The 15263-nt window shown below is 43.0% G+C and overlaps 1 protein-coding gene across 3 annotated transcripts in view; it reads right to left on the minus strand.

Annotated features, from left to right (window-relative positions):
• Positions 1-15263, minus strand: part of LOC129169699 (pre-B-cell leukemia transcription factor 1) — a 91623-nt gene that overhangs the window by 20929 nt on the left and 55431 nt on the right. For all 3 annotated transcript variants that reach the window (XM_054756357.1, XM_054756348.1, XM_054756338.1), the window contains one exon: positions 1896-2140. In XM_054756357.1, the coding sequence (XP_054612332.1) occupies positions 1896-2140 (245 nt within the window). The remainder of the gene's footprint in view (positions 1-1895; positions 2141-15263) is intronic.

Genomic DNA, 15263 nt, shown 5'->3' on the forward strand with positions numbered 1-15263 from the left:
AAAAATCTTTACATTTATTAATGCAATACATCATTGGACAATTTTATCCAGTATTTTTCAAACTTTACAGAATCCTCAACAAACGATCATATCCGTGCTTCTGGTTAAAGAAAATGTAGTTGCAGATGCAATTGCAATCATTTTATTAATAAGCTATTTTTTTAAGAAGGCCTTATTTTATTACCACTATTACAGGATGTGGATGATGAGCACTGCCCGTGTCCATACAAAGACATTTGGCTTAATGGCAGAAATGCTCAAATTTTACAGACATTTACTTGTCAGTCCCCTAAAGTATGGACCAAATTTCATGGTGATTTGGCTAAACATACTAAAGTTGCAGTGGGTATTTTGTCAAGCACAATGACCTCTTTGAGAAATGTTAAATCAATCTGACTTGTAGGGTTGAATAATTGTGTATTTGTGAGAAGAATAATAGCATGAGTAACACAGAAGGGGTGCATGTTTTGACAAATTTTGTATAGTTAAGAGTTGAGTTGAGTTAGCTATACAAACAAATACAACCACGTTACACTTCATAGCAACCTTCCATCCATCCATCCATCCATCCATTTCCATTGTCCTCACTAGGGTCGCGAGTATGCTGGCGCCTATCCCAGCTGACTTCGGCAAGAGGCGGGATAAACCCTGGACTGGTTGCCAGCCAATCGGAGGGTGCATATAGACAAGCGACCAGTCACCCTCACATTCATACCTATAGACCATTTAGAGTCACCAATTAACCTAACATGCATGATTTTGGAAGGATCAGGAAGGAGGCAATAATCTAGAAAAAAAAAAGACACAGACAGTGTGGGAGAGGGAATTGCAGACTAGAAGACATCGCTTTGGGCATTATAATTAGCAAAAAATCACAAGGAAGATACAAGACACTACAGAAATGACTTGAGAATTCCCCCTGAATTGCTCCAAGAGGCGATGGAAAAGTTAACCCATTCATGTGAATGAGACACGCAGAGGCACACTCTGAAACACGGCGCCGCATTGTTTGCGGTGCTTCCACGGTGCGTTCACGTTGCATTCACGACGAGTTCACAGAAATGATTCGTTCATTTAAAAATTTTCTTTGCTCACTGGCATGCAGCCCCGCACAATTTCCAAATACTTCACAACCGATTTACTCATTGGCACACAAAATTGCATACCACTGCGGGGACAAAGCGCGTGCAAGTGTAAACGAGGCTTAACCCATGCGCACACGGGAAAACATGCAAACTACACACAGAGATGTCCCAACGGATCTCCTGATGGTGCAGCCGACATGCTAACCACCAGGCCACTGCGCAGGTCCCTTCATAACCAAATAGTTTAACTGAAACACAGCACCTCTGCTGGTTGCAGCCAAGTAGTGCATCCCATTTCACCTCAATTGCTTGACCAAACTGTCAACAATCATTGACTCGATTCATATATTTCGAATTAGAAGTATAAAATGTCCAGATGTTTTTTTTTGTTATAACCAACACACTCACTCTCATTGGCAGCCTTCAAATCTGGCCAGGAGAAGAGTCCAGCTGGAATTCTACCAAAACAATTAAAGGTAATGAAATGATAAAATGAGCTGGTGTGATCATTTATGTAGCTGTGATCTTGCCTTTTGTGTCTTTCGTGCTGTTCTGTTTAAACGGCACCGGCAAAGAATGGGAGGACAAAGTTGACTTGGAAATGTTGTACTGTCTAAGGTAGTGTGTAAGGGTCGTGATACAGACGCACTTCTCCCGCCCTGTTGTATTGGAAGCATTTGGCATCTAATTATCTGATTGGGGGATGACATGTTGCTGCAGCAATATTCCACTATGGATGGTTCTGTGAAAAAGGCACAGTGATGCTGTGTTATCTTTTTTTAAAAGAGGTTGCAGGCATTTGCGTCTTACCTGCTCATACTTCTCCAGCTCTGTGTGGTAAATCTGTCGGATCTGCGACAGCTTGGCCCGGTAGTCAGAGTGTTCTGCCGAGTTGTCAGCGCCGATACCGCCAGTGGCCGCAGCGGCCGCGGCTGCAGCTGCCGACCCGCCGCCTTTCTCCGGCCCGGCGACCCCCTCGGCCAGCAGCATGTTGTCCAGGCGCATCAGCTGGGGATCGGGAGGTTCCTCCTCCTGGGCACCACGAATACTCAGCACTGCATTGAAAGGAGAAGAAAATGATGACACTGACATGACAAATTCTCACTTGATTTAAAAGCACAAAAAAAAAAGAGAGGACATTTTACAGCGACTTAGTGAGAGTCTTAACCATCTTCTGCGTCAGTCTACTGAGCGAGCCTCCTTAAAAAATGGCCGTCATTTTAATGGATCAAGTCAGAGCCATAAAAAAACGGAGCTTCAGACAGGCCGGCAGCTCGGAAAAACCATAAAATGATCATTTCATCGATTCTGATGATCATTTCATGTTGAAAAAAATGAACAAAGCCTTCTACCAGAGTTAATCTTTCATTGCTCTCCTTATGCTCAGACTATGTTTAGTCTCTGCCTGACGGCTTTATTAGCTTGCCAGTGGGGATATTTAAAAGGCATAACACTAATCAAACAGATTTTATTGTTATATTAATGCAAAGACACACCCTCAATAAAAAAACAGGGCTCAAGCTTCATATTGAAAAAAACTGCGTAATAAAAAAAAATACATGACCCGAATGATGTTGTCAAGGAAGCTCCCGTTACTGCATTTCCAAGCCTACACACGCACTGCAACATAACACCGTGTTGTCATCCAAATTCAGCTCCTCAGTCTGACGTCTGCTCACACTCTGGCCGAGGTGAGAGCGTGTTTGAACCTGTCGTCACGCGCCTACAGCCTTCAGCTAACACTCAGCTGGCGTGATGAGGAGAGCCAAGTAGGAACGTGACAAAGAAGAAAGAGCCCACTGAGACGGACATGCACGCCGTGTGTCAAACAATGCACACCGCTAGGCATGTGTGCACACATGCAGAAAAAAGACACAAGAAATAAGTTGCCCTGAGCTTCGAGCTAAAATATGCAATTTTACTATATTAACTACACTCTTGGTACATCTGCACAATACAAAAATGTGTCTTTGGAAAAATAATAATGCTGTCTTATAGGTATTAATTTAGCAATGTAATTATAATTAAGGCATGATGTAGTACGGTTGGACACCAATGCAAACTAAAATAACAATTAAATACACCTTTAGAGAGTGAAGTTATCCCATAAGGCTAATTTGGATCAGCAAAGTGTCCAAAGTGCAGCATCTTCACAGATGGTTTTAAATTGGCCTGCGTTATTTAAAAATAAATAAATAAATAAAAGGTTAAACATGCCCCCCTGGCATCATTAGATGACAAAGGGCCATGCTGAAAAAAAGAAAATATAAAGTTGCAAGAAAAAAGTTGGGCTGTTAAACTAATAAAATGATGTATTTGCTTTGTCAGCAATAATGCAAAGCTAAAATGCAGGCAGGTTTTCCATTAAAACCATTTGATTGGTTTGAACATCATTTAAAAGATAAATAATATCAAAAGCGTATTCTTCCATTTTTTTTGTATGTTGCCCTAACCTATATGGCTCAAACTCAGGCTGCAATTTTACCCGGCCTGCGGAAGTGTTCAGAAAATACACTAAGTTGGCCCGCATTAACTAACAATTGCTTGCGTAACGAAGCAACTCTCACGGTATCAACTACTCCTCTGACAAAAGTAAAAATGATTTAACTTACACGACTAAAAACGACACCAGTGTAACTATTACACATTGTCTGTACAAAATAGGACCCTAAAGTCATAATTTTAACTACAGCAAACCATGCTAGGAAACACCCATTCCACAGCTGCAAACTCTTCCGGGTTACACATCTCGCAGATTGTGATGTTTTTATGTTGATATAAAATAATGTAGCTTGTGGCCTGATGACTTTATTGAAACAAACAACTACGCCAAAACAACCATAGTCACATATCCACAGGAATGAACTGGAACAAATGATACTGATATTTTCAAAAATGCACATTTTCCCCACTCCGGAGTAAAAAAACAAAAGTCCATCCACATGAGTAAAACACATTTAGCCTGAAAACGCAACAGCAGCGTTGCATTATATTGGTATGTATTTTGTGATAAAGGGTATATAGGCTGCTTACTTATCTATTTGTCAGTGCTAATGTAACATTTTCTCAAAATCTGACCCTATTAACTACTATTTTTTGAGCCTGGATTATGTCTTGTCATGTTTGCAACATCAAACGAGCATCTGTGCATGTGCACTGATGATGCATATGAGTGTGATACATTCACCAGTTATGTTGGTTAAAAGAACAAGAAGGTTCCAAAATGCAAAAATTTCAGGATAAATAGGTTTGGGGAGACGAGGGGAGTGTCCGGTTCAGCCCGCAACTTAAAGTCGGCTTTAGGTTGCTCCAACCTGAGGTAGAACTTCTGCATATATTTGAATTTTGTCAATAAAATTCATGCATTATTATCTGAGATTTATAGGAAAATGTAAAATGAAAGCAAGGCAAAATGAAATGTATTTGCACCTTTTTACTGATTTGCACACACATTTAATTGCATTGATTGTTGACCCATCACACACTTTGGTGGAAATTGGTTAGGTTGTGATTGCCTAATCCTGCTAAAGTATGCATAAATATAAATGATAATAAGAGGCAAAATGTAAACAGCTTATGTAGTGCAGTATTGTACCACTGCCAACAATAATAAAGATAATGTTAAAGGAACAATTAAAAAAAAACTGAGCATTATTATCTATTATCTACATTTAATTTTAGAATTGAATATCTTCTTTTGTCTGTCTGGTGTGTATTTTTATGACTGATACTGTCCTGCCTCTTCCCGCCACCAGAAGGCTCCCTCAGTAAAGCAGCAGTGCAGGCTTCCTTCCCTGCGAAGGTGGCGAGAAGGAAAAAGGCGGACAGGTGCAGCCCTCCATTACATCCACTGTCTTCAAGGACAAAGACAAAGCTTGTGCCGCTTCTGTGCCTTCGTCCCAGAGTGTGTGAGCAGGACAATGTAATAATAGCGAGCACATCCTGTATGTCTCCTCTGTGATGACTGAAGAAGACGACGAGTGTAAATGACAGTGCATTGTTCCCCCACAGTGGCCACTCACAGCGGCGGCTCTTTTGTAATGAGGATGTAAGCTGGAGTCGCCCTGTGACCTTTGTGGCAAGCGGGGGGTCCAGATGGATGCCGGGTCTGCTTGTCTACACCCTCTTTTCCTTCTTTTTTGCCCTTCCTTCTCTTTTTCTCCTGGAGCAATATCATCATCCATTCCCATCAGCTCCAACACGTGAGCGAGCTCAGCTCAAGAGGCAAATGTCAATGGCCATCAGACGGCTGGAAAAGGTCACGAGTTCACACAGGGGGGAGATACACGCATGCGTAAAAGGCCGGGTGTGTGTGTGAGTGCGTGCGTGCGCCTTGGCAGACATTTTTCCATGTGAATCACACCAGCAGGAAACACTCGCCAATTGGATGCTGACAAAATAGTGGCACATCCCAACCAGAGGGGGGAAATCTAATGAGCCTAAGAGTGATTTATTAATTCCCTTCCTCCAACTCCCAGAGTGCACAGCTAAAAGCATGAAATGGATTAAATAAATACAATTAATAAGGGGGATCAAACAATGCACTGTGCCGTGGTATAATTACCCTCGCCACAGCCATCAGCTTTATTTATTTCTCTTGGCTAATAGCGATGGAATCGATGCGGCCTTAATGCCAGTCAGAGTGCGCCTTGTGAACTCTGCAGCCGGCGACTATACATTAACATAATCACCTGACAGAAGCACAAGTGGCCCCTATTACAATACATCACATGCGCGCGCTTGCATAATAGCACCGAGAGGCTTTTATTGTGGGGTCCATGCTGCTGTGCCGTCCCTTTATTTCATCGGCAGTCACAGATTAGTATCTATAAAAGGAAGATGGCCATCATCTCATCTTGATCATTACCGACAGACTTAATTGAACAATGAGAGGACACAATTTCTCCCTCCTCCTCCTCGCCTCCTCTCCTCCTCTATGCAATACGGAGCAGTGCACTCCCACCTCCCCCCCGAAAAACATTAAAAATGAATAAGCGCCATAAACAATTCTCCAGCCGTATCCGGAATAATGAATGGAATTCTAAGAATAAGCCTTTGTTTTGCTTATTGACACAACTAATTTCTGCTGCTTTGCTCCCTTAAGAGGCTGGCTGGCATCCACCGCCGCACTGCCTGCTGTGTGCAGACAACAGGAGCGTAAATAAACAGGGCGATTAAGCCACCCACTCATACAGGGAAAAATCAAGGTGCACACATGCACACACACACAGACGCACACACACACATGCACGCACGCACACACACAAACACACACACATAACACACACTCGCAGTACAACCAAGGAGAAACACACAAAACACTGGCCAGCAGCCCTTGAGCGTCCGCCTCCACACCCCCTCCTGCGAGTGCTTTTAAATGAAAACATGTTTAATTAATGATATTGAAGCATTGTGCCACATTTAGGAAGATGTACAGTCAAACAAGGCAGCGGCCATGATGAACCCAAGGCGCCTCTTGACTGGCAGCAGGCAGCCAACGCTGGACTGGATCCATTTCCCATCAATAGAGTAATGCAATATACTCTGCAGCCAGCAAGCAAGAGTGTGTGTGCACGTTAGCATCCTTCCTTGCCGAGCTCCTGTCGTGGTCACATGACCCGGCAGAGGCGCAGGCAGTGGCTGTGCTTTCTATTGATTGTGTGGGCACACGTCATCTAGGGTTTCAGCAGTTAATAAATCAGGCCTGCTCCTGACAGAGCCTGTGTGTGTGCATGTGTGTATGTGTGTGTGTGTGTGTGGGCCTGTCACAGACCAGTCAGCAGGAGTGAAAGCGACAGCCACATGATAATGTAACATCACCACCATTCATCCCTGCCACGCAGCATTCTGAGACAAAACAACAACCTAGCAACCTGGAGAAGGAAGAAGGAGAAGAAAAAAAAAAGACGCAGCGTGATTTACAGCAGACATGACAAGTATCACTAATACAAGTCCTCGCCTCCATGCTCCACCGGGGAGTTCAGCATCCGCTCATCTGCATTTGATACGAGCACGCGTCATGCCTCAAAGTGACCCACGCTGGGACCCAACTACACACAGATAGGGTGTGCTATTGTCATTACTATGACAGTAAAATGATGCTGTGGTGTGCGCACAAGACACTGAAGTCGACACAATTTTTTATTAGGTACACCTGTACAATCTAATGAGATCCAATACAAGAACAAAAATTCTGCCTTTACAAGGATAATAATGCTCAGGCACGGAGGGATTCATTGAACAATATGTTTATTATTGTGGTTGTAGTTTGAACTGCATCACACAGAGAGGTGTTTCAAATACTGTTCCATCTCATGTAGCTTAGTAAGCGAAACATCAGTGAACTACACAAAAGTGAAAATAGAATATAGTCATATAAATTTAAATGCATTGCTTTCATAATTACATATCCATAATACGACTCAGTTACAAATGCAATCCCATTGTGCGTGAGTTTTTTTGCACGCTGATGTCTATTCAAAAAAATCTTCTTCGATAATTGTTAATATGACATGTGAAAATAAGTACATTAAGAGGGCGGAAATCTATTTTTAAGTGTAAAAAAATGATGACTATTTCACTTTACAACTGAAAATGTCAACTGGCGCAACACATACTGTACTTTTTTTTTTAGCTTAAAAGTAAAAAATATTAGTTTGACCCTACATTAATGTGATTTTGGGTGCATTTAAGCAGTTGTCTAATTATTGAATCAATTCATAATTGTTTTTACATTATTATTGTGATGTTCTGAACTCCTCTTTCTATGCACGTGTTGTACTGAGCAGATTAATATGGCAGCACACAATGTACAGACGGAATCAGCAGAGCCTCTGCTGATTGGCGGTATTTGACTCAATTGCCTGTATCGTCCACATAACAGGCCAAACTCTTAATGACAATTTTATTGGTTATTATGAAGTAAGCATAAATATTAACACATCACATATCCCGAATTGACTGCAGTCCAAACAAAATCACTGTATTTTGTATCATTCATTTAGTTTTAACAATGCATTGGAAAAGAAACATTTCACAATGTGTTCAGATTCAATACTTTCTCATCATAAGAAGCAGCATTGCACCCCCACCCCCCACCCCCACCCCCAAAGCTGACCCACATACTGGAGGTAAACTACAGTGCATAGCGACACAGTTAAGAAGAACACTAAATGAATATGTGCAACATTACACCCAATTTGCTGTTTATGTGTTTCTACTGCCTTTAATTGAAGCTTTAATAAAGAGCCATTATGGAAGTAGCCACCATAAGTCACAATAAAAGCCCATGGCATGAAAGCTCCCCTCAATATTGAGAAAATGGAAGAGGAGTAAAGACGGAGATGTAGATTTGTGGCGTGTCAATGGACTCCTGGGAAAGTCTCTGTGGAACAAAAATGTTCCCTCCATCACCAGGTAATGGAAAACTGTACAGGCTCAGTACACAAGGGCACAGTCATAAAGTCGGTCTAAAACAGCTTTATGTTTTATCAGCCATCTCAAGTATCATGTGCAGAAAGGGAGCGTTGTATCTGACACTGGGTGGCGCGGGGGGAGGATACCAAGGACGAGAAAAAACGCCAAAGAAATGCTTTAGGGACAAGGAGGGGCAGCGTGTGGGGATGAGGAGATGGTTCAGGCAAGGAAGGCGAGAGAGCGATGGAGGGAGAATGAAAGGCGAAAAATAGAAATGGAATAGGAAAGCGAGGTGTCAATTAAAAAAATGAACCCCAGTGCATTTGGGAGGTGACAGCTGGTGGGAGACGAGCTGACAGGCGTCACATTAGGCGGATTTGGTGGCCGCTCCCCTCATCCCCTCGTTTTTATCCCCCCCACCGTACCCCACCTCCACTCCCACTCCCTGGCTTTCTCCACTGATGATGGGTACTTTCTCATGCGGCAGTGGCGGCGGCGGAGGTGGCGGCTGCGAGCGAGGCAAGAACTCAGCTTGGTGTTTTTCAGAACAAGTTCCCCCTGCAGCTACTCCTAATAACTGTAATTATCGTCATCATCCCGGGCCTAAGCAGGCCAGTTTGAGGCCCGAGGGGCTAGCCTGATAATGAGGAAGCCAGTGCCAGAGGAGAAGACCGTTCAGAGCACCGCCTTGCTACCATAGCACAGAAAACCTTCATTAAAATAATTCATTATTGCAGCAGGCAATACATTAGCCCCCTGGGTGCCAGTTTCTTTCTGATGGTGTCTTGAAATATATATCTTTAGTGGTGGCATCCGACTCCGCTTGTGCTATAGAACTCCTACAGGCCACTCATGGAGACAAAGACCAGGCATGGACACAACAATACACACACTACAGTGCACTAATTTGACTGTCTGCACTAACTTTCCAATAAAGCAGTGGACCAGAATGACTAAGCTAACCGTGCCTGTAAAATATAACTAAAGTATTATGTTCACTTGCATATTGGAAATGCTCTAATTATAGCCGGGGTATGTATTTACCTAAACCACAAAGACAACAGGGTGTTAATTGGAAGCAGGAAAACTCATGTATAACGACTTCACTTTTTAAACTTTAATAATGATTTGGAGTGCATGAAGAGGTGGAAAGAGAAACAAAATGGTAATTTAGTAGCATAAAGTATATTGCACAACACAGCAGCAACAGAACCAATGTTGTAACAGCAGTAAGGAGCAAACTGCTGCTGAATTAACAACAGTACGGCAGGTTTCACACCAACAACAGCTGAGTAGAAACATTTTAAAGCACATGCAGAGGTAGATAAAGCTGCTGGGTGCTGTCCACTCTAATACAAAAAACAACAACTACATCATGGTTGTCTGAACACATACATTAGCTGTCAATTAGAGACACCAGCGGGATATTTACTTTTGTAGACTCTCTAGACTCAACTATAGGATGCTTGATGGTTAACTGAAAAGAGGCGTTAACTCGCACATTTCCAGTAATCTGAGGATCCAATAAAAGAGCTGTGTTCATAATCTGCTTTTAAAAAGATAATCATTCTTCAACATATATTTCTGTTTGTGGTTTAAGTAAAATGAGGATTACATTGCAGAAGTACCTAATAATGTGGCTTGTCTTGCTCAAAACATATAATTATACATTTGGATGCTCAAACCTGGAGAGCAGAGTATTTTTTTGTATTGTATTGCATTTGTACTATTTGTACTATTTTTAATGTCAATCTGCGACAAGCCCCGCCCTCCTAAATCCCCACTTGCGTCTGATTGGCCATCGACCAGAAAGCCTGCCACAGGGAATTGTCTCCATACAGCACGGTGCTGCGCCAAGAGCTGATGATCATATAAAGAAATATGACGGAATGATGTCAGCTTGACACAGAAAACAACCATAAAAAAAGTGGAACTAAAGTGTTCATACCAATCTGAGGACACGGAGGAATAAAACTCTTTTAAAAGTTCATCTCTCTGTCTCAAACTTTTGCCTATCCGCCCTAGCTAAAACAATTCATTTAAATGAACTGGATTTGTCTTTTATTTGCCCATAAATAACGTCTAATCAAACGTCAACCATGCGCTTATTGACAGATGGTGAGGAGGTGACGCGTGAGGCGTTGAAAGTCAGTGACAGCAGCGGTCCTGCCCTACAAGGCGTCCCCGCACACCAGGACAAGATGCGGAACACGACGCCCGGTAATACAAACCTCCTCGCGCCTGTGCCACGTGTGTTCCTGCGCATGGCACATTTCATAAGGCTCCGCTCTTTGACTGGTGATGAGTTTATGCGAAGGTAATTAACAGTAATTAATCCTTAATTACAGCAATTAGCAGAGTCGCAGTAAATTAAGCCACATCTGGAGGCATGGCACTGAGCAGGGGTGCGCGCTTTGTGACAATAGTGGGGTAGAGACAGAGAGAGAGAGAGAGAGAGAGAGAGAGAGAGAGAGAGAGAGAGAGAGAGAGAGAGAGATAGACAGAGGCTGATGTTCTGATCTGCCTGGTGGGTCCGGGTCACCACCTGAGTGACACCGAGGGCTTTCTCAGCTATGAGGGACGCGGCAGAGCCTGAAGGTTGTTTTCTGAAACATCTGAGGAAGAAAGGCTTCCTAAAGGGACCATGCAAGGGTGTCTGCCATATGGCCGCCGTAAGACGACATGGCTACTGGTTCTGCTTGGTTTTGCTCAGCTACACCCGACAACATGCGAACACGCGTTAGCCAACGATGCTAGAAAGCCAAAAAAAAAAGCTGGCTGGCTTTCAGTTTGCCTTGCTGGAAGCAACACATTGTAAACATCACTCACTGGGGGAAAGGACAGAGGACAGAAACTGACGTCAAGTCCAGGAAATGTCTCAACAAAAGTCTAGGGACACAATCGTTTGTATCTGTATGCTTTCAAGTTTGGGGAACACTCTTTTATGTTTCTAGTCCACAAATTTAAGACCATTACGGCATGCTTAGATTAGTTTGGTGTGGAAAAAACATCAAATACTTTTGGGATGAATGGAACAGTGATTGTGAAACCTAAGGACTCTCAGGTCCGACATCAGTGACCTTTCACCTCACAAATGTTCCTCTGGATGAATGGAAAAATGTCTGAGAGAAACACTCGAACATCTTGTTCAAATTCTACGCTTTGTCTCAATTAACAATGTAGTGTCCTCATTTTTTCCACACCTGCCGGTGTAAGCTAACGTGTGTAAACTATTGTGTGGAATTGACTGCTGATTGATTGTGCCTCGAAACAACTGAGGCAACATGGAGTGCACTACTACTTGACTGAAACCAGAAGAGGTGCTATTACATCTGTGTTGTTTCAGTCAAATAAGTTTGCTATATCGTGTCACATGACTGTATTTGTTTGTGTAGGCTAAAGCTGCGTTTACACTTGCATACAGTTTGCCTCCGCATTGTCCCCGAATATTGCCATGGCAATGCGTTTCATTTATCTATTTATTTATGACAGGCCTGAAAAGTGTGAAGACTAGTTTGCGCACTGTTTGCATTCTGTTTTTGCATAGATTACGCACTTAGCACGCAATTCGTGACCGAAAATGGTGCTCTTGGCACAAAATGACCATGCTCCCGCACAACTTTGTCAAGTACTGTTTACGCCTAGTGCACAACAACAGTAAGTACGACGCACATTGTTCCTGCATGGGTAGACATTAGCACCACTATGTCCCGCATCCATGAAGCAGTCGTGGCATTATTTAGTCCCGCTGTGTCTTGCTAAGTCCCGTGTGACACCACGCAACAGCAGGCATCACCCCAGCTTCATTAATTCCTCTATTTGCTGGGAACTTACAAGATTTTGAACTCCAGAGAAGAAGCTCATACAATAAAGGTAAGTCTATATTGTGTCACAGCTGCAGATAGCAAATGTGCAAAGAGCAGGAAGGAGGCAATAAACTAGAAAAAAAAGAGATGGACAGTATGGGAGAGGGAATTGCTGACTAGAAGACATCGCTTTGGGTATTATGATCACGTATTAAAAGAAAATCACAAGGGGATCCAAAAGGCTACAGACATTACTTGAGAATTCCCCCCGACATGCTTCAAAAGCTGGTGGAAAAAAATCCATTCACGTGGATGAGGCACACAAAGGCATGCTTTGACATGCACCACCCGCATTGTTTGCACATAGGTTGCAGTGCGTTTGCGGTGCGGTCACACTGCATTCACCACTAGTTCACAGAAACTATGCGTGCCACAAATTTTTAACATTTCAAAATTATCTTTGCGCACTGACACTCAGCCCCAACTCAGTGAAGTATGTGTAAACTACACACACTTCACAACTGTTTATGACCAATTTACACATTGACATGCCACTGGCACGCACAATTGTGTACCACTGTGGGGACAAAGAGCATGCAAGTGTAAACGAGGCTGAACTCTTCTACTCGTGAACCGATGCACACAAAACGATGAAAACGTGTCAAAACATGAACCCCTACTTTGTTGCCTGTGCTATTATTTTTCTGACAATTACACCACATGGTGACGCTGTTATTAAACCCAGCTAGTATTATTTAAAGTTTGACCCATATGTTGGATTGATTTGAAATTTCTCACTTTACCTAACTTTAACTTTAAGTGTGTTTATCCAAAACACCACCAAATGTGGTATACACCTTTAAGGAACTGGCAAGCAAAACATCTGTGTTCAAATGCCAGGCTTTGCATTAAACAGTGATGCCACATCCTTAAAGGTCTGATGGATCAAGTCCTAAAAGGGTGTGAACACTGCAGTGCAGCCTATTTGGATGATGTGAGACTTGAGAGGACCACATCCAACACCTTGCCCTGGTCTTAAAGAAGATTCACCAGGGTGGCCAAACCCTGAATCCATAAAAATGTGAGTGGGCTAAACAGGAGTCACGCTACCTCCGCTACCAGATGAGACATGGCGAAGTGAGGCCTCAAGTGGACAAAGTAGAGGCTATCCTCAAAGCTTCTCTGCTCCGCACCAAGAAAGATGTACGCTCCTTCCTCAGCTTGGCAGGCAGGTATTGATGCTTTGTGCCTCAGTTTGCCACCATCGCTGCCCCACTGACTGCACTGACCACAAAAGACTAGCGAAACCCAAATCAAATCAAATGGACAGATGACTGTGAGAAGGCTTTCACCACCCTCAACGCTCATCTGTGTTCCTCTCCTGTACTGAAAAGTCCTGATTTTTCACAAAAGTTTTTAGTGCAGGTGGATGCCTCTGTGGTCGCCGTAGGAGCTGTTTTGGCTCAGGGAGAATTTGGAGAAGAGCGCCCATTGCTCTACCTGAGTCGTAAACTCCAGGCTCGTGAGACCACATATTCGACCGCAGAAAAAGAGGGCCCAGCCATCAAATAGGCTTTGGAGAGCCTACATTATTACTTGCTGGGAAGGGAATTTGACCTCGAAACCGACCACCATGCCCTCACCTGGATTCACCCCATGAAAGACCACAATAGCCGACTTACCAGATGGTACCTCACCCTGCAGCCATTCAAATTCAGCATCTGACACCGCTCAGGAAAGACCAATGTGGTCGCGGATTATTTGTCCAGGTTGCCCTACAGTGCCAACCTTCTGAAGGGGAGGGATGATGTGATGGAAAACGGCCTTCAGTAACTACCAGCGCTGCATTCACACGCACACAAACAATGCACACACACGACACTCACTCTCCTCGCTCGTAGTCACCAACCTATTCATTACCCTACAAACACATGGAACGTCTTTTTCCCCTATTCCCCGCTGATAAAATACACCAAGGGTGCACACTTGGGAGTATTTTGTCTTCTATTGCCTATACATCACACACATACCCACGCACACACGTCACTTACCTCTGTCGCTCTGTTTCCCCAGTCCAAACACTTCCGGGGTGTTTAAACATACACTTTCGCGTGTCATGGTGATCACATGATGTGACGCATTTCATAAGCTTCTCAAATGCCTCAAAAGGACTTTATTATGGTTTGTTTTGATTTATTATTTATGTTAGCAGTATATTTGCTGCATTATACCTGTTATTTTGCTAAATAAATGTTTCTTTATTTTTTAATACTAAAGAAACTGTTGACGCCCAATAGGAGGGAATTACGGGGTTTAAAGGGGGAGTCTTTCAGGGAGGTAGGGGAGTCTAGCTGGAGCAACACAGCAGGTAATGTGGCTGACCTTTTTGGGCTAGTTAATTGTGAGTGATTGCAGTACTCATTGTTAAACCATTTTTCTGGCTTTTTCTGGTTCATTTGTAAATATATATACTATATTTATATACAGTAGTACCTCGCATAACGTAAACCTCCTTTTACGTAAATTCCACTGTACGTGAAGAATTTATGTAAAGTTTTTGCATCGTATTACGGAACAAATAGCATATAACGTAAAACGTCAAGTCAGTGCAAGTTCAGAAATTCGATTTGTTTAGTGCTTGGTGACGCCTTCTGATGCTTCACGCTCTCATTGGCTGATTATCAGGGCACCGCCTCCGCTCTCATCTCATTAGCTGATTATCAGGGCATCGCCTATGCTCTCATCTCATTGGCTGACTTATCCAGCGCTTCCGTGTGTTTGTGTGAGAGACATGCTGCTCCTTTCAACCTCTCTTCCTCATCGTAGTCGCCCTTAAACTAGTTTGCACGCATTGAAATCTCTTCTTAATGTTTTTACTTTTCTTTGTGTAAAAATTACCGTAATCATGGGCCCTAAACCAAGTGTAAGTGATAAGAAAAAAAGGGAAAAGTTGTCG

The sequence above is a fragment of the Dunckerocampus dactyliophorus genome, chromosome 2, assembly GCF_027744805.1.
Source record: "Dunckerocampus dactyliophorus isolate RoL2022-P2 chromosome 2, RoL_Ddac_1.1, whole genome shotgun sequence".
NCBI lineage: Eukaryota > Metazoa > Chordata > Actinopteri > Syngnathiformes > Syngnathidae > Dunckerocampus > Dunckerocampus dactyliophorus.